Here is a 20,786-nt window from a genome sequence, read left to right on the forward strand (position 1 = left end):
TGTTTATGGATGGGGTTGTTAGGGAGGTAAATGCAAGAGTCCTGGAAAGAGGGGCAAGTATGAAGTCTGTTGGGGATGAGAGAGCTTGGGAAGTGAGTCAGTTGTTGTTCGCTGATGATACAGCGCTGGTGGCTGATTCATGTGAGAAACTGCAGAAGCTGGTGACTGAGTTTGGTAAAGTGTGTGGAAGAAGAAAGTTAAGAGTAAATGTGAATAAGAGCAAGGTTATTAGGTACAGTAGGGGTGAGGGTCAAGTCAATTGGGAGGTGAGTTTGAATGGAGAAAAACTGGAGGAAGTGAAGTGTTTTAGATATCTGGGAGTGGATCTGTCAGCGGATGGAACCATGGAAGCGGAAGTGGATCATAGGGTGGGGGAGGGGGCGAAAATTTTGGGAGCCTTGAAAAATGTGTGGAAGTCGAGAACATTATCTTGGAAAGCAAAAATGGGTATGTTTGAAGGAATAGTGGTTCCAACAATGTTGTATGGTTGCGAGGCGTGGGCTATGGATAGAGATGTGCGCAGGAGGATGGATGTGCTGGAAATGAGATGTTTGAGGACAATGTGTGGGGTGAGGTGGTTTGATCGAGTAAGTAACGTAAGGGTAAGAGAGATGTGTGGAAATAAAAAGAGCGTGGTTGAGAGAGCAGAAGAGGGTGTTTTGAAATGGTTTGGGCACATGGAGAGAATGAGTGAGGAAAGATTGACCAAGAGGATATATGTGTCGGAGGTGGAGGGAACGAGGAGAAGAGGGAGACCAAATTGGAGGTGGAAAGATGGAGTGAAAAAGATTTTGTGTGATCGGGGCCTGAACATGCAGGAGGGTGAAAGGAGGGCAAGGAATAGAGTGAATTGGAGCGATGTGGTATACAGGGGTTGACGTGCTGTCAGTGGATTGAATCAAGGCATGTGAAGCGTCTAGGGTAAACCATGGAAGGCTGTGTAGGTATGTATATTTGCGTGTGTGGACGTATGTACATGTGTATGGGGGGGGGGGGGTTGGGCCATTTCTTTCGTCTGTTTCCTTGCGCTACCTCGCAAACGCGGGAGACAGCGACAAAGTATGAAAAAAAAAAAAAAAAAAAAAAAAAATATATATATATATATATATATATATATATATATATATATATATATATATATATATATATATATATATATATATATATATAACAAATACTGTAGAGCAAGGCTATTCAATTACTTTAGGAATAGGACTGAATTATGAAACTCAAATTGATGGGAGGGCCATACATTATTTAACTCCATTCTTCTTATCTAAACACTTCATTCAACAAATAATTACCACTAATAACATATTCAATTAAGCCAATCAATACAGATAATCATGATAAAAATCAATGTAGAATTTCGTAAGCACTTAAATAAATGAATATACTTCATTTATTCTAATGCTCTTGAGTCTGTCAAAATGGCCACTGAAAAACCATTTAAAAGGGCCACATTTGGCCCACGGGCCGCCAATTGAATAGCCCTAATGTACAGGCTTTCCTCCCCCATCTTAATATTAAACAAGGACCCGAAAATAAAGGTAAATATGGAGTATCATAAGTAAAATTAAATATGTCTCCCTTAGGTAATGGCTGTACAGTGTTGCGCTATCACAACAAAGGAGATCAAGTGATGTTTAAAAAAAAATTTTAATTCTTATTTTTGAATGTTTTTCTTATCATAATCTATGTTATATGTTAATTCACATTTAACCCAGTTAAGTGGCTGTCTTTTGGTATGTTAAATTGAGCACAACAAATGTGCAACTTAATAATGCGAAAGTGATGGAAAACGACATTTGGTATCATTGGTGATACGTACTTACAATATATATATATATATATATATATATATATATATATATATATATATATATATATATATATAGAGAGAGAGAGAGAGAGAGAGAGAGAGAGAGAGAGAGAGAGAGATAATGCCATAAAAAGAAGTGAAATGCATCAAAAATGAAATAATAAAACTGCTCACTACAATAGTACATACAATATCAACACGTATGAATGACCCATTGAACGCTGGCTATAAGGGCGTAAACACAACACTTGTAGATCCTCCTGTACAACCTAGGCCGTGTCTAATGCAAATTATTCGTGAACTTAGATGAAATTAGTGTAAGACCGTGTCCTCAGTACACAAAATAGTTTTCATTCTTTATTAAGCATGGATTATCATCATTCGTCTCGTGTGACGCTTGCTAGAATGTTCCTAATCTGTTCTTAATCCGCATCTCATCGCAAACCAATTAAGACTAATTGAAAACGACGTGATTTTCATGAAGCCGATATGTTAAATTTATTTCAATACGAGTGACTTTAAGGTTATTTCAAATATGAAAAAAAAAATATTTATGCTCATTGGTGTACTAAAATATTTCGTATGTCCCGCGGTCATTACACGGGCTTGGAATAAGTCAACCCAAGTTCTGAATACAAACCCTATAAACTCAACAATTAAAAATAAGACCCTAGGGTGAATTAAAACTTTTAAATACGCGTATCCCGAGGAATTATATGAGTTGTAATGAATTATTTGATTTAAATCTATGGAGATAAACACGTTGGAGGCTGTGTTGACCCCGGCCTAGCAGAAGTTCGATCAGACGACAGTGATCAGCTGGTCTGTGCTGGGGAGGTTTGTGGCTCTTCCTCGCCTTCTCTCCACCTCTCCTTTTTTTTTACATACCGTCCGAAATGCACCCTTAACGGATTCACGGCCATGTCCCCGTGGGAGAGTGAGTATCCCGGCGGCCTAGGAGGGCCCGCGAAGGTACACCAGTGTGGCTGACAAGGATGAGAGATGGGTGTACGAGAGAGAGGGGTTTTTTTTTTTTTTTTTTGGAGTGGGGGAGAGGGTTTAACTGGTACGTTCAGATAACTAGGCCAGTGATGGTCGTGGGGGTTCTGGTGTGTGTGTTTAAATGGCTGTTGGGCAGTTAGTAGTAGTAGTTGGTAGTGCGTCAGTGGCTTCTACTGTCTCGCAAAAATGTCTGAATGCTGGAGGATGGTTGCCATTGAGGGGGAATGGAATACCGTAGTGTCCTGGGAGGTTTGTCTCGTAGGTACGTGTGTGACGATGAATTATTTACATTTATGTTGATAACTACGGATAAATGATAAATTATTTAGTCTCAATGATGTTTAAGGACGTCACCGAGGAATTTCATCTACGTCTCTGGTTGGCAGTGACAGCCAAGGGTAAGTATATGAATGAAGTCTTGGGGGACTCAAAAGAATAACTAATAAATGGGCTAATAACTCACATAAATGGAGTTCTACACTTAGTAGAAGTAGATCAGTGGAGTGTTAATTATCCTAAGGCAATTAAAAAGGGAATGGGAGGGAGTCTGAAAATCAGGGAAAACGTGCGGTACATTAACGTCGGAGACACACATTCGTAGAAATTAACAAGAGCAGGTGAAAACCTCACAGTACTTCCCGTGGGAGCCATGATTTATCTTAATTTCCTTAATTGACAAAGATATAACTGAAATACGGCAGTCGTACCATAATTTCACCATCATGTCGAGGACCCCAAAGGTGTGAACAGACAGACACAGTTTGCAGAGTGGCAAGTGGAGCCACCACCCAACCTCTCCAACAGTCAACCATTACACGTAGTCTCCAGCGAGCACAATAAAACCCAGAAATATACCAAAATATATAGAGATATACCAGCATAACACAGTCTAAGCCGTACGAACAGCTTAAGTTGGGTTCTCATGAGCATGTAAAACAAACTTTAATGTAAAAAAGAAAAGATTCATTGACAAAACATTTTGCCTTAGTGCTCAAACCTGATGGTTTTCCCCAAACGCTAAAATATATTTTAAATAGAGAAATAGCAGAGTAAATTGGAAAATGATTTTTCATGAAATGAAAGATCATTATACAAGAATAATATAACAACCAAGACACAGGTTACATAGGCCTCAACATTACCCAGGGTATGAGCTTGTGGTTGGGGTGTGCTACTATGACAGCCGTACACATCACATAATCTGGTGATGACCTCTCCTCAAGGGGTGTTGTCACCTCCCCGTTTCTATAGTGTTTTGATGCACTTGCTTCTTTCTATAACGAAACAAACTCCTCTTGTGTGATATGTCTCCATTGGTTCTAAGGATGTGTTTTTGGTTCACCATGACCTTTGTTGTGACAGTTATGGGATGTATTTGCATGTTTATTATCATCACTAATCCTGGCTCATCCTAATTTTACCATAATACAGTTGAATGATGATGGGGAAAATATATGAAGAAATTGCCTCATTCCCTCATATGTATGTAGCAATTATAGGGGAATAAGTCTGTTAAGTATACCAGGAAAAGTGTATGCAAGAATTATTAACTGATAAAGTTATGGAAGTGACTAAATGCAGAATAAGTGAAGAGCAAAGGGGTTTCAGGAAAGGCAGGGGATGTGTGGATCAGATTTCTGTAGTAAAGATGTCCATGGGAGAGCATTTAGCAAAAGGCAAGAAGTTGTATGTAGCTTTTATGGATCATGAAGCTACCTCACTAATGTGGGAAATGGGAAATATGTACAAAAAATAAATAAATATGTATCTATATACATAGGTACACACACACACTTTTCTAAAGGTTTTTCATTGCAAGGCTACTGTATTTCCAAGAGCAATGAAATGTAAACTTTTGAGTGAAAATTTCTTTGAAAAGACTTTACTTCCAATGATACAGCCTTACTAAAGGTTCCTTTTCATTTATGGTGTAACCTTGCACAGGTGGAGTCTGGTAACACCTCTAAATATATACATATATATATTTTTTTCTTTCTTTATTCGCCATTTCCCACATTAGCGGGGTAGCGTTAAGAACAGAGGACTGGGCCTTTGAGGGAATATCCTCACCTGGCCCCCTTCTCTGTTCCTTCTTTTGGAAAAATAAAGAAAAAAAAAGAGAGAGGAGGATTTCCAGCCCCCCACTCCCTCCTCTTTTAGTCGCCTTCTATGACACGCAGGGAATACATAGGAAGTATTCTTTCTCCCCTATCCCCAGGGATATATATATATATATATATATATATATATATATATATATATATATATATATATATATATATTTTTTTTCTTTTTTTTTTTTATACTTTGTCGCTGTCTCCCGCGTTTGCGAGGTAGCGCAAGGAAACAGACGAAAGAAATGGCCCAACCCCCCACCCCATACACATGTACATACACACGTCCACACACACAAATATACATACCTACACAGCTTTCCATGGTTTACCCCAGACGCTTCACATGCCTTGATTCAATCCACTGACAGCACGTCAACCCCTGTATACCACATCGCTCCAATTCACTCTATTCCTTGCCCTCCTTTCACCCTCCTGCATGTTCAGGCCCCGATCACACAAAATCTTTTTCACTCCATCTTTCCACCTCCAATTTGGTCTCCCTCTTCTCCTCGTTCCCTCCACCTCCGACACATATATCCTCTTGGTCAATCTTTCCTCACTCATTCTCTCCATGTGCCCAAACCATTTCAAAACACCCTCTTCTGCTCTCTCAACCACGCTCTTTTTATTTCCACACATCTCTCTTACCCTTACGTTACTTACTCGATCAAACCACCTCACACCACACATTGTCCTCAAACATCTCATTTCCAGCACATCCATCCTCCTGCGCACAACTCTATCCATAGCCCACGCCTCGCAACCATACAGCATTGTTGGAACCACTATTCCTTCAAACATACCCATTTTTGCTTTCTGAGATAATGTTCTCGACTTCCACACATTTTTCAAGGCTCCCAAAATTTTCGCCCCCTCCCCCACCCTATGATCCACTTCCGCTTCCATGGTTTCATCCGCTGCCAGATCCACTCCCAGATATCTAAAACACTTCACTTCCTCCAGTTTTTCTCCATTCAAACTCACCTCCCAATTCACTTGACCCTCAACCCTACTGTACCTAATAACCTTGCTCTTATTCACATTTACTCTTAACTTTCTTCTTCTACACACTTTACCAAACTCAGTCACCAGCTTCTGCAGTTTCTCACATGAATCAGCCACCAGCGCTGTATCATCAGCGAACAACAACTGACTCACTTCCCAAGCTCTCTCATCCCCAACAGACTTCATACTTGCCCCTCTTTCCAGGACTCTTGCATTTACCTCCCTAACAACCCCATCCATAAACAAATTAAACAACCATGGAGACATCACACACCCCTGCCGCAAACCTACATTCACTGAGAACCAATCACTTTCCTCTCTTCCTACACGTACACATGCCTTACATCCTCGATAAAAACTTTTCACTGCTTCTAACAACTTGCCTCCCACACCATATATTCTTAATACCTTCCACAGAGCATCTCTATCAACTCTATCATATGCCTTCTCCAGATCCATAAATGCTACATACAAATCCATTTGCTTTTCTAAGTATTTCTCACATACATTCTTCAAAGCAAACACCTGATCCACACATCCTCTACCACTTCTGAAACCGCACTGCTCTTCCCCAATCTGATGCTCTGTACATGCCTTCACCCTCTCAATCAATACCCTCCCATATAATTTACCAGGAATACTCAACAAACTTATACCTCTGTAATTTGAGCACTCACTCTTATCCCCTTTGCCTTTGTACAATGGCACTATGCACGCATTCCGCCAATCCTCAGGCACCTCACCATGAGTCATACATACATTAAATAACCTTACCAACCAGTCAACAATACAGTCACCCCCATCGATTGGATGGTATTGCAGTGGAATTTATTAAAAAATATATATATATATATATATATATATATATATATATATATATATATTATATAGCACAAGGTAATAGTGTTCTCATAATACTGCATGTGTTGAATAGAAAGTCATAGCAAGACAAAGCTCACTATGTGGGTGTTTTGTACTGAACCCATACACTAGTCAGAGGTTCCTGAACACCAGTATAGGATCCAACCTGGCAAGGGAAGCTACAAAAGTGGTCACTGCCTTCTTGTTAGTGATGACGTAAGTTAAGCTTACCATTTAAGCCTGGCCAGGCTCTGGGGCAGCCTTACAAATATTGCATGCTTACAACCGCAAAAGAATCCTGATATCAAGAAAAATTTTATATACTGAAGATTCACCTTATGCCCTAAGACATGTATGAATTTCATTAAACATCATATTTTACTGGATTGCCCTTTTCAGATCTAAATATAAAACAATGACTATGAATAGGTTATCAGATGTTTAACATGCACTGTAAATTCATTCAGCATCATATCTCTCGCATTTCCAGTTTGGGTGGCAATATATAGGGATTTAAACAAACTTGTTTACCAACCATTACCACATTTTAAACTGTCATGAATCACCAGTAAATCGTAAAACATTAATAAAGCATTTAATATTTTTTAGTTAGGTCTGACTGTCAGAGTAGTGAAAATAATGAGGGGTGCCTCATTCACATTATACAGGCAGGAATGTAAAAGTAGGGAAAAAGGAAAAGAGTGAAATGGGTAAAAGGAATAAATGTAATGAATAACCTTGAAATAGTCAATAGTTGTGATTGATGGCTATTAGTGGGGTTTGATGTTACTCTCTGAAATGTATATATCATGCATTTGAGAGTGCAACAAAATAGTTGTTGGGGCTTTGGTGATATTTTAATTAAAGAGCATAGCTTTAAGAAGAAGTACAAATGGGACTGATTCATGAAAGATGAGACAATAAGGATTTCCTGTAACTGGCAAATAGCAGACATTATCATTTTAGTTCAGTGTTTTCAACCTTTTGTTGGTCAAGGATCCCAGTAAGCAATGAGTAATATTTTTTGGAACCCCAATCTTCATCAATTCTTTCCCTCTTTTTATTAAGATATAAGATAATCTTTTAATTCATAAGCACTTTTGTGGTAATCATTAGTCAAGCTCAAGTTAAAACAGTTCCATTCCATTTATAAATTATGAGCTACCGGACTTCCGTATTTTTTTTCAGCCGGTACATAATTTCAGAGAACCCTTGAAGGATGCTGGGAGAACTCTTGGGTAACACTGTTTTAGTGTGGTGCTGTATTAGCTCTTAAACAGCAGTATAGTCTCTGTGGCCCATCCTAGTATATGAAAAGAAATCTGAAAATTCTTTGAGACTATGGTCAAGGAATGGGACCCCAAGAGTGTAAAACGTCCCATACAGTACAAGCAGGTAATTGGACAAACGACAAATGACTTGCTTTTAAAATACTGTGTGTGCACCTATTCTGATGACTTCATGGAAGATTCTTGCTGAAGATCATCATGCCTGATGTCCAGTCTTATCTCTGAGAGGGTTTATTGAGACCATCAGAGACTATTTCAGGAAACAACTTTTCCATCACCTAGGAAGCATGAAACCCCCCTCACCTCTCAAGGTACATCTTAAATTATTAAGATGGGTTTTCTCGGTTCATCCTGGCCAGTATGCTAAAGGCATAATGTCAGAAGGTAGCTTCCACTTTGGTCTTTATAAGTAATATTTAATATTTAATGGGCTCACCCCCCTTCAAAGCAGAGATTTGGTTAAATGATAGTTTTCTGTTGGTTTCAAAAAATTTTAAACCTTACTCCTCTATTTTGGTATATTCTCAAAGGGAACATGAAAGACTGACCCTGGAGAGAGAGGCGAGTTTTGAGGAACAAGTAAATATCTCTCTGAGGTGGCATCCCAATGAGCAAATTTTCAAAGTTGCTGTTTTTCTTACCTACCTTGCCCTCTCTTCTGAAACCTATCTTTTAACTAGTAACTATGTTTTGTAGGGGAAATAGAAGTGAAAATGCAGAAATATCTAACAACAATAATATTTTCAGTGCCAGAGGATATGTGAAACTAGCTATACAGTGTCCAACAAGCTTCCACTAGTACAAGTCAAAATGCTGTCAATGTGTGGGCTACTGTGCCGCATGCTGCGAGGCTGGCGGCACAGTGAGGCTGTCATGCTTATGGCTAAAGCCCTCTCACAGCCTCACTCATCCTTACTTGTACAAGATATCATGACTTCAAGTACTGGTAAGATCTGTTTTACCCAACTATCTGTATAAGTACTCTATATGTTATCTAAACAGCATATTTGCTAGTGGAGATGTAACTTCCAACATGAAATCATTCTTAATTCATCAATGTTGAAGCACCTAAAAAAGAGGGGAATTTTTTCAACTAAAAAGCCTTCATAGTTTTAGACCCCTACTTGTTTCAGTAAAATTCCAGACGAGTATTGTTCCACTGTGGAAGTCTCATTTTAGCATGATTTTCACCTGTCTGCCTGTTTTGTGTAACGATAATAAGGACGGGAAAATATGGTAAAAGAAACTTTTTCCTATGTAACAGCATTTTTGAAATTATGATCCATGGTAAGTAAACCTACTACATTGCTATAATTACATTTATGTTATGCATAAATATTCTAAACAATCAGGTGCATGTGTTTCAGTGTGCTTTCAACAGGTTTTAAAATCTTTTGTACAGAATAGTTTTTAATCAGTTTTGAATAGCTAAAAAAAAAAAAAGAACAGGTAAGTTCATAAAATGCTAGGAAACCAAACAAACCCTAGCCACCTCAATTGTGAATGCCAGCAACCTCCTCATCTAAGCCTACTGGTGTACATGCTTTCTCTCACCAGTGTAATGAGCATAACCTAGTCATTATCAGTTGGGGGAAAAAAAATGCCAGTGTAAAGTGGATAAATAACCCCCGAGCATTTGGCTCATCTTACGTAAAATTTCATAACCAAACTCCTCTAGTCTCTCTCGAATCATCCCTTTCTGTTTGCCATGATGATGCTTCTCCTTCTCTGCTCTACAGAAAATATTTTGGCCATTGCTTGCATGAGCTGTCTTTTTGGCTCCAGTACCCATGACCCAGATCTACAGTATGCATCTGGCTGAGGGTGAATTGTTTTCTTAAGGGCTACATGAGTCCATAATTAAGTAGCACAAGCTATCATTGGCATGTGCTTATGGGTAAATTCCCACTAACATGAAGGATGTGTCATTAGAAGGAAAAGGATATAATCATAGTCTCAGTTTAGACTAAGGTGATGCAAAATCTTAATATATACAAAATCTTAATATATTGTTGTGCTCTGCTCTGTAAGGCTCTTAGAGAAATTCACTGTTGAGAGTATGTCTATGAAAGGGGCATACAATGAAGTGAAACTGTGAAACTGATAATTTACTTTTCAGTAGATGGGGGAAGGGATGACTGTGAAGAAACTATTTGATAATCTCCTTTTAAGCAGGTGGGGTAACTGTGAATGAACCATGTGGCACCTCCCTGTTCTGTCAGAACAGCAGTGAAGGTACCCTGGGACAGTTGCTCTGGCGTGACAACAACAAGCAGGCAGTTATCATTTCCCCAAAGGTTGGTGCGCCAGACTAGTTTGTCTTTCTTTGCTTTGCTTTTTTAAGCCTCAGAAACAGATTTCTTCTCATCCAAACAAAGTTGTGACAAACTATCCATTATGCAAGCCTGCACATTGTATTTTTAAATTCTTGACATTTAATCTTTTGTTACAGAGCATTCATAGCTTCCTCAGTTCTCCATTGCATGACTTTAGTTTCATCCTTCCCTCCATCATCATCCAAATGGAGTACGAATTAACCATTATCACTTTGTTACATGCTCTTACACATATTTACTTACAACAATCTCCTAATGCATATATCATTAAGGCAGCTAACTATTCTCTTCAACTCCTCATCTGATTAAGCTAATTGAGTACAGGAATACTCTGCAGTCACCCCATGTCTGTGTCAGGCAAGGTTAGGGCAAGTGAGCAGTGGATGTTGCACTGAGCGCATGAAGGGTATTAAGATATGATGAATTGGTGTTCACAGTTCTGGAGAGATAGTGATGTCCTGAATGTAGACAAGAAAGAGTGGCTTGTATATGTCTGGGAAGTGTGATTTCAAATGGGTGTATGACTGGTTGGATGCTGTTCAGGACAGAATTAGGAGGGCAGCTGTTTAGTGCTTATTGAGGCATTTTGGTGTGCATATGTTTTGTTAAGTGTTTGGTGGTGTAGAGAGGATCTGTGGGTATGTGATGCTAAATATGATTCACTAATTCACCGAGATATTCCAGTGTTCTTAGGCTGTCATGGAAATCACGGAGAAAATTTAATGTACAGTTGATCACAGTGCAAAAAATTAATGCACACCATGTACGTTTACAGCAATGTGTGGATCTTCAGCGATGGACCCTCTTCCTCTCCTCATCTGACAACCCTAGCACCTCCACATTCAGAAAGGCTCCCCAGCCAGCCAGTGAAAATGGGACTGCCACCAGCAAAAAATCAGAGATATCAGGAACTGTTACAGTTCTTCTTGAAGCCACCTACCGAGAAAGAGATGACGAGCCTGCAGTTGACTGTCATGTTATGGTAAAGACCAACTTATGTGTATAATACTTAGTACACAATACTTAATCCTCCAGAAGAGATATTGTCCTTTACTGGAATATATTGGAGAGACCTCTTCTGATAAACTTAAGGTTTCCATAATTTTCGATAGGTTTTATGGTAAACTGCCCATATACATTATCATAAATGATATTGAAAATGCGGTTAAAAACATTATTTCATTGTCATACTATGCTGATGAGAATACCTGCAGTGCTTACTGGTAAAAACAATGATAAGTTTAAGAGCAATATTTCCAGTGGTATGTCGTGTCAATGCACACTGCTTTGGCACATCTGGAGAGACTTTATTTGGACCATGTTCAATCCTGCAATTCATACCTACATAATGCTCCAGCTTTTCCAAAACGTTTTTCATATCTCCATGTTTTCTCCAACATTTCCAGTGTTACTTCAGCAATCTAACTGTTTTGCATTGCTTTTTCCAAGCTCATTTCCACCATTTGTAAGTATTTGGGAATCCTTTTGAACACATTGTCGGTGCTTCAGCACCTCTCAGAGAATGGGCTTCAGTAATTTAGGAAACCCTTCATGGTGAATTGAAACAACTTCATATATCCAGCACCTCAGAATTCCTCCAACATATCTAAAGAGATGTCTCCTCTAACAATATCGTATAAGCCTGTCATCTGTTGCAGTTCTATTTTTCATGGGAATGCAGTGGTGTAGGTTAAACTACTGCTTCCAACAAATCTTTCCACTGCTGATGGTACATGTCCTTTTTTTTTAATTTCTTCTTTTATCTTAGCCTGTATTCCAGTATCATCAAAGCCACTATACACATATAATCTAACTTCCATTGAACAATCCTTATTTCAAACTGTAATGCCATTTTCATAAATGTAGCCATCTTTCTTGTTCATAAAAGTGTCAGTAAGATACCTGAAGGTCATTACTTTTTTTTTTACTTTTCAAGTTTATATACTCACTGGTTCAAGTCATTTTCTTTCATTGAATTGCATTGTATTACCAGTTTTGCTTACAGGTGGAACATTTATCTCAACCATATGCCTGGAAAGCTCGAGATGTATTTGGGGTTATTGTGATAACAACACCACCCCAATTACTTGCGATGATCCAAGCTTTCTTCAACAATGCCCTACTTATTGATGATGACTTCCTCATAAAGAAAATACTTAGTAAGTCACAGAGTATATTCTTTAAACTATAACTGTTTTCTGCCCTCACTGGCAGGATGTATTATTTTGTGTCCAAGTCTGCCAATTTATAGTAAACAAACTGTAATAGTTTCACAAACTTAAACAAAGGAATATACAGGAATTCAAACAGGAACAAACAATTGAGTCCTTTCGAGGTTGTGTATGGTAGCGGAGGAGATCAGAAATTTGGAGATATGAGAGAGGAAAAGCATGCAGATGTAGAAAAACACAGGTAAATGTATTATATAACTAGGAAGGTGCAAATAATGTCACTTGTTGGTCTGAGGCAGAGTAAATATTTACCAAGTCTGTACTTACACCTATACATGAAGCTGCTATCAGGTACTCAAGTTGCTAAATTATTCCTTATCTTAATCTTGTTGAAGATAAAGTAATTTGCCATGTTTAAAAGTCAATCAGTTGCCCATGAAGTTTGCATCCTTTACCGTGAGTGAAATTAGTCAACCCTTACCTAAGTAGCTTCTTCGTTTGACTGTCAAAGCCTTTGGAGCATTTTTATTACTTTTTTAAAATCATTTCTTAAACTTTTCTTTTCCAGGCTATATAAAATCAAGTTTTCATACCTTTTTCAAAGGATCTGTTTCTCATTCCAGGAATCATTGTGGATGCTCACTGCTGTACTCTTATCATCCTGGCTATGTCTTTTTTTTTCAAACAGGGTTACCATAACTAAACACAATGTTCAGGGTGAGGATGCAACAGTGAATTATAAAGAGCAAAGATTAGTTTCTTGTTTTCCAGTGCCATACCTATGAATCCAAAAATTACATTTGCTTTTTTCTTTTACTGCTTCTGTGCATAGCTTACTTGACTTTAGGTCATCGGACTGTAACATCTAAGTCCTTTCCCTTATTTACCTTTAGTAACAATAAAATTTATGCTGTAGCTTGTCTTGTTTTTATTACCAAAAGGTTTTATGGTAAATTTCCTATATATATTACCATCTATGATATTAAAAATGCAGTTAAATATCATTACTATGACATACTGTACTCATGAGAAAATAAGTACATGCTGATGACTTTACAGCTATTAATAGCAAAATTCAAGTGTCACATATCTGTAGCTACAAGGAAATCTCCAGTTTATTGAAAAAGTGATGACATAAAATGCCTAAAAACATTCTGTTATAGTTCTAGCTCTGCCTTCTAAAATTTCACGTTTTTATTCTCACTGCAGTGATATGCTGCTACTGACATCTTTGGGTAATTGGTGTATTTAACGTGATGATGAGTTAAAAAGTGTCGAACGATGTGCAGAGCTGCAACGTAGAGCTTCATATAGCCAGAGCAATAAAAGGGTTGCCATAGATTACATTTTCTTAAATTTTCTTTTCAGTTGTCTCTATAAAAAGTGTATGATATTTTGCACTCATTTCTTTAAACAGTCACAAATGAACAGATAGGATTTTTTTTTTTCAGCAATTGAAGTTGTGGGTAAGCCATCAACTATGGAGGACCCACTGAGCATCCCAGAAAGTGTATCTCCAGGCCCCTGGAATATGGATAGGATCCCACTTACACAGATGGAGCTTGCTCGAAGTCTCTCACCCACAAGCTATCCAGGTATATTTATATTCAAGTAAAAAAAACCTAGTTCAAACTTGCTTATTGTGTTTATAAATGTGAATATTGTTTTGCATTATTGAAGATGTAGTTAGCAGGTCAGTTAGAGGAGACATTTGTTAACCGAGTTTCTCCAACTTAAAGCATAAATCAGAATATTACTGTAATCAAAGCCCTTGTAGATGATTGCCTTTGGGATAAATCTAAAAAAATCATGTTACATATCAGCACTGGTAGATGTACCAGTATTGCATAAAATTTCATAAGATTATTTCTCTCTTCAGCCAGTTTGTCCTGCAAGCAGTGATATCTTTTGGATACTTTTGGGTTTAGACCCTTTATCACGCTGTTCAAGTGAAGAGGTACCAAAAGCATTCCCCACCTATTGCTAATCAATAATCTGTAGTAGCAGCAGGTCATTTATTTCAGGCATGACTTCAATTAGAGTTCCCCATAGTGATGATGTCACCAACTCACTTGCTCCAAGGTACTCATCCACTCAGCAGCCCAGAATTCTCTTGGTGGAGGGAAGAAGGACTGGGAGACCAAATTGGAGGTGGAAGGATGGAGTAAAAAAGATTTTGAGCAATCGGAACCTGAACATACAGGAGGGCGAAAGGAATAGAGTGAATTGGAATGATGTGGTATACCAGGTCGACGTGCTGTCAATGGATTGAACCAAGGATTGTGAAATGTCTGGGGTAAACCATGGAAAGGTCTGTGGGACCTGAACATGGAAAGGGAGTTGTGGTTTTGGTGCATTACACATGACAGCTAGACTGAGTGTGAACGAATGGGGCCTTTTTCGTCTGTTCCTGGCGCTGCCTCACTGGAGGAGGGGGATGCTATTTCATGTTTGGCGGGGTGGCGACGGGAATAGATGAAGGCGGCAAGTATGGATATGTACATGTGTATATATATGTATATGTATGTATACGCTGAAATGTATATGTATGTATATGTGTGGGCGTTTATGTACATACATGTGTATGTGGGTGGGTTGGGCCATTCCTCGTCTGTTTCCTTGAGCTACCTCACTAATGCGGGAGATGGCGGTTAAGTATAATATAAAAAAAAAAATAGTTTCGTAAAGGTTTGGTGGACTGTTAGTATGCTCTGGTTAGACTTACAAGGATACACATATATTTGGGCTTATCATAAGCTTTTCTTGCTTTTTTCACACATTTGCCATTGTCTGGTGAGCTAAGTAGTGTTCTGAACAGATGACCAAGCCAAATTTACTGTTGGTCATCCCCCACCCCATTATTGCTAGTTTCTCCTCCCCTATCAGTAGAAGTCGAGTATCTGCAGGATGGTTGATAACTTATATGCCAACACAGAGTAAGACTGATTTTATTTAACAGTACACTCTCACATCTACAGTCTTCTCCAAAAATGAGAACTTCTTTGGTGCCAAACAGAGCTCAAACAATTAGTCTCAGTGTTCTTTAACATTATTTTGAGGTTCCTAAGCTTACCAATACAGACAGCTTGGGGTGATGGGCTAAGGCTTTTCTTAGGCCTTCCAGACTGCCTTTTTCTCCTGGAAGATTTTTAGGCTAATCTTGTTAGAAGAGACTTAAGACTCCTTCCCATTATATATTGCTAGGTCTTTCTGTTGGCAATTTCAGAATGATATTCACAGACATAAATTTCTTTGAAAGAGATCCTGCAGCAATTTATGAATAAATGGATAAAATCATAGTTAATCTGTCTTGGACTTTCTCCAGGAGGGTTTGACAAGTAAGTTAAGGATGGAGTTCCTCTTTTTATTCTTTTGTTCCTCTTTGTTTCCTCAAGACTTGCTAGTCCAAATGGGATCTAAAGACCTTTAAGCTTCTGCTTCATTCATTCTTCTCCCTTTATATCATCTTGAAATATGGTTTAAAGTTGCTGCAGATGTTTTCTGCTTTATGTGAAACCTTCCCGTCACTGACAAAGCACACAGTATCCACACAAGAAAAACTTTCTTTTTAATGATATAGGTTAGAATCAACCAAAAGTGGAAATGCTAATTCTGCAAATCCATCTTGTGCCATCAACTCTCAAAACACTTCTTCAAGAGATTAGCACTTTTTTGCTGTCAAAAAATATATCCCTTTCAGAGAGGAACATCTCTACATTGTTTAAAAACTTGGTGTATTAGCTCATCCTGCTCTATACATTGCAGCCCATGATGTGAGGAGTGTGATCTCTACTTTAGTCATTTTCTAAGAAAACTGTTGAAAAAGAAAAAAGAGGTCTTTGGCATTTATCTAACACCTTTGTGAGATGCTTCGTTTGTCTAGACATGGTGGTTCTTCCATGCATATGACAAGATTCTTCCTTTCGGAGGGTCGGTTTCTGGTGTGCCTCTAAATCATTTTTATAGAGTATTTGCTTCCTCTTTTGAGTGTTTTCTTATGCCCTAGGGAACTCCCTGGGGCAAACTGGCAAAGGAGAGAAATTTAAATTTTGAAATCTGAGAAACCTTTTCTGATGGTGTTCTGTGAATAGTTTTCTGATTTTTAATATCCTTCCCATTTCTTTTAAAACTCTTCCTCATTACTTGATCTGCATATCTTTGGCTAATGAGCAGACCAGGTATCCCCTGGAGTGAGTGGGTCTTTGATGTCTTGAATGTGGTGACTCTTGTCGAAGGTGAACCCAACACGAAGGAAGTTTTATAAACCCTAACTCCCAAATTATCCAAAAGGTCTCACTACTCGCAGGACACTACCTCTGAGAGAAATAGTTTTATAAACTTTGCAATCTACATTTTTGACCCCGTATCTTTCTTCATGCATAATATTGATGAAAAACATACCTATTAATACTAGGTTTTACGATTATGCTCCTCTTGCTTGTTGCATTTGCTTTCTGCATTATTAAAGTAGTCACCTGTGTACCTGACTTCAGTTAGCACTGCCTTTTGTCACCACGCTAGTGAATAAATTTCATATCTTTCTGACTCCCTCCTTCCCTCCCCGTTGTTATGTATTACTTTGTCATCCACTTGTATTTGTATCTATGTTGCTGTTAATAAAGGATATTTAGTATGATACCAAATCAAGAAATATAAAGTACCTCTCTCTCATTTGTATATTCTTATAGATTCTTATAGATATGAAGTGTGATTGATGCCTGATAGGTTGTGCTTCATTAGAAAATTCCGTAATAATCACTGTTGGCAACACTTTCCAAAAATTTCTCCAAGTCCAGATACACCAACTAGCAAGGGAGTTCAGTCTGCACATTCATGCAGTGAGGCAGCAATGCCCATGGGTACCTATATGATTGTAAATTTCCTTACTGCAAGCTTTTCAAACTTAGCTCCCATGGCTACTTCTGAATGTGTTATTATTATTTTATTCATTTAAGCCACATGGCAAAATTTTGGATTTTTTTCATAAACTGTATTGTCTTAAAAGTTTGAATAATATCAGTTACTCCTGCCTTGATTATGTGAATAGATGCACTGATTTTGTTAGAAAATAGTCTGCTCATGTATAGTGCATATCACTGTTACTGTTAGCACTGTTCTTGTGCAGTTAGATATTACTTTCAGATCAGCTTTTATTTTCTAGAGTATTATTTTTCACACAACTCAAGCATGATAGAGCATGTAATGTGATTTGTTTTAGTCATCATGATATTCATTTTCAGGTCCTCTTTGTGTTTATTTTTCTCAAAACTCCAGTTTCTTTTTATTCTGAGTTTCTCTTATCTTTATCCATTTCCTCTTCTAAAAATTCCACATGTAGCACTTTACCTACCCTCTTGATCCTTAAGCTTGTAAATCATTCATTCCTCTGTTTCCCTCTACAAAGTGAGACTGGGGTTCTTTTTGACTTTATCTGACGTTGGTGTTTCTGGTCACCACATGCCTGTCGCAATAGATTCCCCGGATGGCAAGAAAACTTCCCTAACAGATCATTGATGCTGAGGGTCGGGAGTGCGGGGGTTCTAGGTGCGGGTGTAAGTTCTTGTTTTGTTTGTTTTGTTTTTCTCTTAGAATATCAGTATGGGGATGTGTGTTACACTGTTGCATCAGTTGAGCTTCTATATTTGACTTTTAAAACTATTTTATCAGGCCCTAAACATGAAAGTAAGATGCTAGTAGAGTAGTTTATCAATAAAGATACTGATGTTGAAAATTATACAATTTACTCAGCTGAAAAGACATTTAAAATGCATCCCTGTGATATAATCAGCAAATTTGAATGATGCACTCACTTTCTTATTTTGCACTTTTTTGCTCACTCTAAGTAAAAATATAAGTATACAGATCTTGATTCAAAATTGCTGATTTTTAAGTATGTGCTTGACTGATTTTTTATACATATATATATATATATATAATATCAATCATAATTTATATTTAATAAAAATGGTGACATATTCTATGACTAGTACATTAAAAAAGAGACTAAAGTGTAGTTTATCATAAATATGGTCTGAAGTCCATAGATGGTTGTCATTTTGATCAATGATCAAAGATAAAATCAAAAGTTTACTGTTTCTTAAAATTAAGTATATGCATAAAAACAAATATGTGGATGTATTTAAGTGTATGCTTTATGTATGCAGACAGTATGAATATCATTTTTCATACTTGTTCACAGTTTCCTGCATTAGTGTGGTAACATTAGGAACAGACAAAGAAAGGCCACATTCATTTACATACATTTTCTAACTCTCATGTTTGATGCATTGAAACTAGTTCCCTATCCACAACGAGGCCCAACAGACCTTTCAATGGGTTCTCCTGGCTGCTTCACATGCCCTAGTTCAGTCTCTTGACAGCACATGGCCCCACATCATTCCAATTCACTCTAACCTATGCATGCCTTTCAAGCTCCTGCATGTTCATCCAAAATCTTTCTCATTCCATCCTTCTATCTCCAATCTAGTCTCCCCCTTATCCTTGTCACTTCCATTCCTAACACATATATCCTCTTTGTCAACTTCATGTTCATTCTCTATATGTCGAAACCATTTCAGCACCCTCTCTTGAGCTCTCTCAACCAGTCTTATTATCATCACACCTCTCTCTTACCCTTTAATTACTTACTCAATTAGACCACCTCACACCACCTACTGTCCTTGAATATCTGATTTTCAGCACATATATTCACACATATTTGCCATTTTCCGCATCAGTGAGGTAGCATCTAGAACAAATGACCGAGTCTGAGTCATAGTGGGAAAGATCCTCACTTGGCCCCTTCTCTGTTCCTTCTTTTGGAAAAGTAAAAACAGGAAGGGAGGATTTCCAGCACCCCACTCCATATGACAAGGTGGATAGAGATGAGTTGTGGAATGTCCTTAGAGTATATTGTGTGGAAGGTAAGCTGCTAGAAGTAGTGAGAAGTTTTCATTAAGGTTGTAAGGCATGTGTATGAGTAGGAAAAGAGGAGAGTGATTGGTTCCCAGTGAAGGTCAGTCTGCAGCAGGGGTGTGTGATGTCCTCATGGTTGTTTAATCTGTTTATGGTTGGGGTGGTTAGGGAGATAAATGCAAGAGTTTAGCAGAGGAGAGTATGAAGTCTGTTGGGGACGAGAGGGCCTGGGAAGCGAGTCAATTGTTGTTCAACAATGATAGAGCACTGGTGGCTGATTTGAGTGAGAAACTGCAGAAATTGGTGACTGAGTTTGTAAAAGTGTGTGAAAGGAGAAAGCTGAGAGTAAATGCGAATAAGAGCAAGGTTATTACGTTCATTGGGGTTGAGTGACAAGTTAGTTGGGATGCGAGTTTGAATGGAGAAAAATTGGAGAAAGTGAAGTGTTTTAGATATCTGGGAGTGGACTTAGCAGCAAATGGAACTATGGAAGTGTGTCATTGGGTGGGGGAGGGGTCAAAGGTTCTAGGAGCGATGAAGAATGTGTTGAAAAAATGTATTTCGGAGCAAAAATGGGTATGTTTGAAGGAATGGTAGTTCCAACAATATCATATGGATGCAAGGCATGGGTTATAGATAGGATTGTACAGAGGAAGGTGGATGTGTTGGAAATGAAATGCTTGAGGACAATATGTGAGGTGGTTTGATCAAGTAAGTAACAAAAGGATAAGAGAGATGTGTGGTAACAAAAAGAGTGGAATTGAGAGAGCAGAAGGTGTGTTGAAATGGTTTGGTCACATGGAGTGAATGAGTGAGGAAAGATTGACAAAGAGGATATACATGTCAGAGGTGGAGACCAAATTGGAGGTGGAGGGATGGAGTGAAAAATATTTTGAGCAGTCAGGGCATGAACACGCAGGAGGGTGAGAGGTGTGCAAAGAATAGAGTGAATTGGAACGATGTGGTATACTGGGGTTGACGTGTTGTTAATGGACTAAACCAGGGCATGTGAAACGCCTGGGGTAAACCATGGAAAGGTCTGTGGGGCTTGGATGTGGATAGGAAGCTAGAGACTGAGTGTGAACAATTGTGGCATTTTTTTTTCTGTTTTCCTGGTACTACCTCACCTCCCTACCTAAGTTACTCCACAAGTAAGAATTCACCTTTGGCAAGGCTATATCACTGGGAACACAGTCTCGTCAAAGAATTTCTCGTTCGAAATGTGTCTTAAATTTCCCTGCTGCTGGAAGTTGTGCAGTTTTGAGCAA

General features: G+C 38.3%; 1 protein-coding gene and 1 long non-coding RNA gene across 9 annotated transcripts in view; one reads left to right on the plus strand and one right to left on the minus strand.

The window, feature by feature from the left end:
• Positions 1–20,786, minus strand: part of LOC139748747 (uncharacterized) — a 114,946-nt gene that overhangs the window by 33,371 nt on the left and 60,789 nt on the right. The window lies entirely within an intron of this gene.
• The window catches only part of Hcs (holocarboxylase synthetase-like protein), a 69,437-nt gene continuing 51,256 nt past the window's right edge, over positions 2,606–20,786 (plus strand). For 7 of the 8 annotated variants that reach the window (XR_011712816.1, XM_071662163.1, XM_071662157.1 and 4 more), the window contains exons 1-6: positions 2,606–2,759; positions 8,844–9,042; positions 10,269–10,393; positions 11,208–11,414; positions 12,438–12,591; positions 14,055–14,198. Coding sequence is in view for 7 of the 8 variants with exons in the window: in XM_071662163.1 (XP_071518264.1) it covers positions 8,907–9,042; positions 10,269–10,393; positions 11,208–11,414; positions 12,438–12,591; positions 14,055–14,198 (766 nt within the window). In the remaining variant the exon portion in view is untranslated. The remainder of the gene's footprint in view (positions 2,760–8,843; positions 9,043–10,268; positions 10,394–11,207; positions 11,415–12,437; positions 12,592–14,054; positions 14,199–20,786) is intronic. The other variant, XM_071662158.1, reaches the window with a different exon arrangement.

This window comes from Panulirus ornatus, chromosome 5 (assembly GCF_036320965.1).
Source record: "Panulirus ornatus isolate Po-2019 chromosome 5, ASM3632096v1, whole genome shotgun sequence".
Taxonomy (NCBI): domain Eukaryota; kingdom Metazoa; phylum Arthropoda; class Malacostraca; order Decapoda; family Palinuridae; genus Panulirus; species Panulirus ornatus.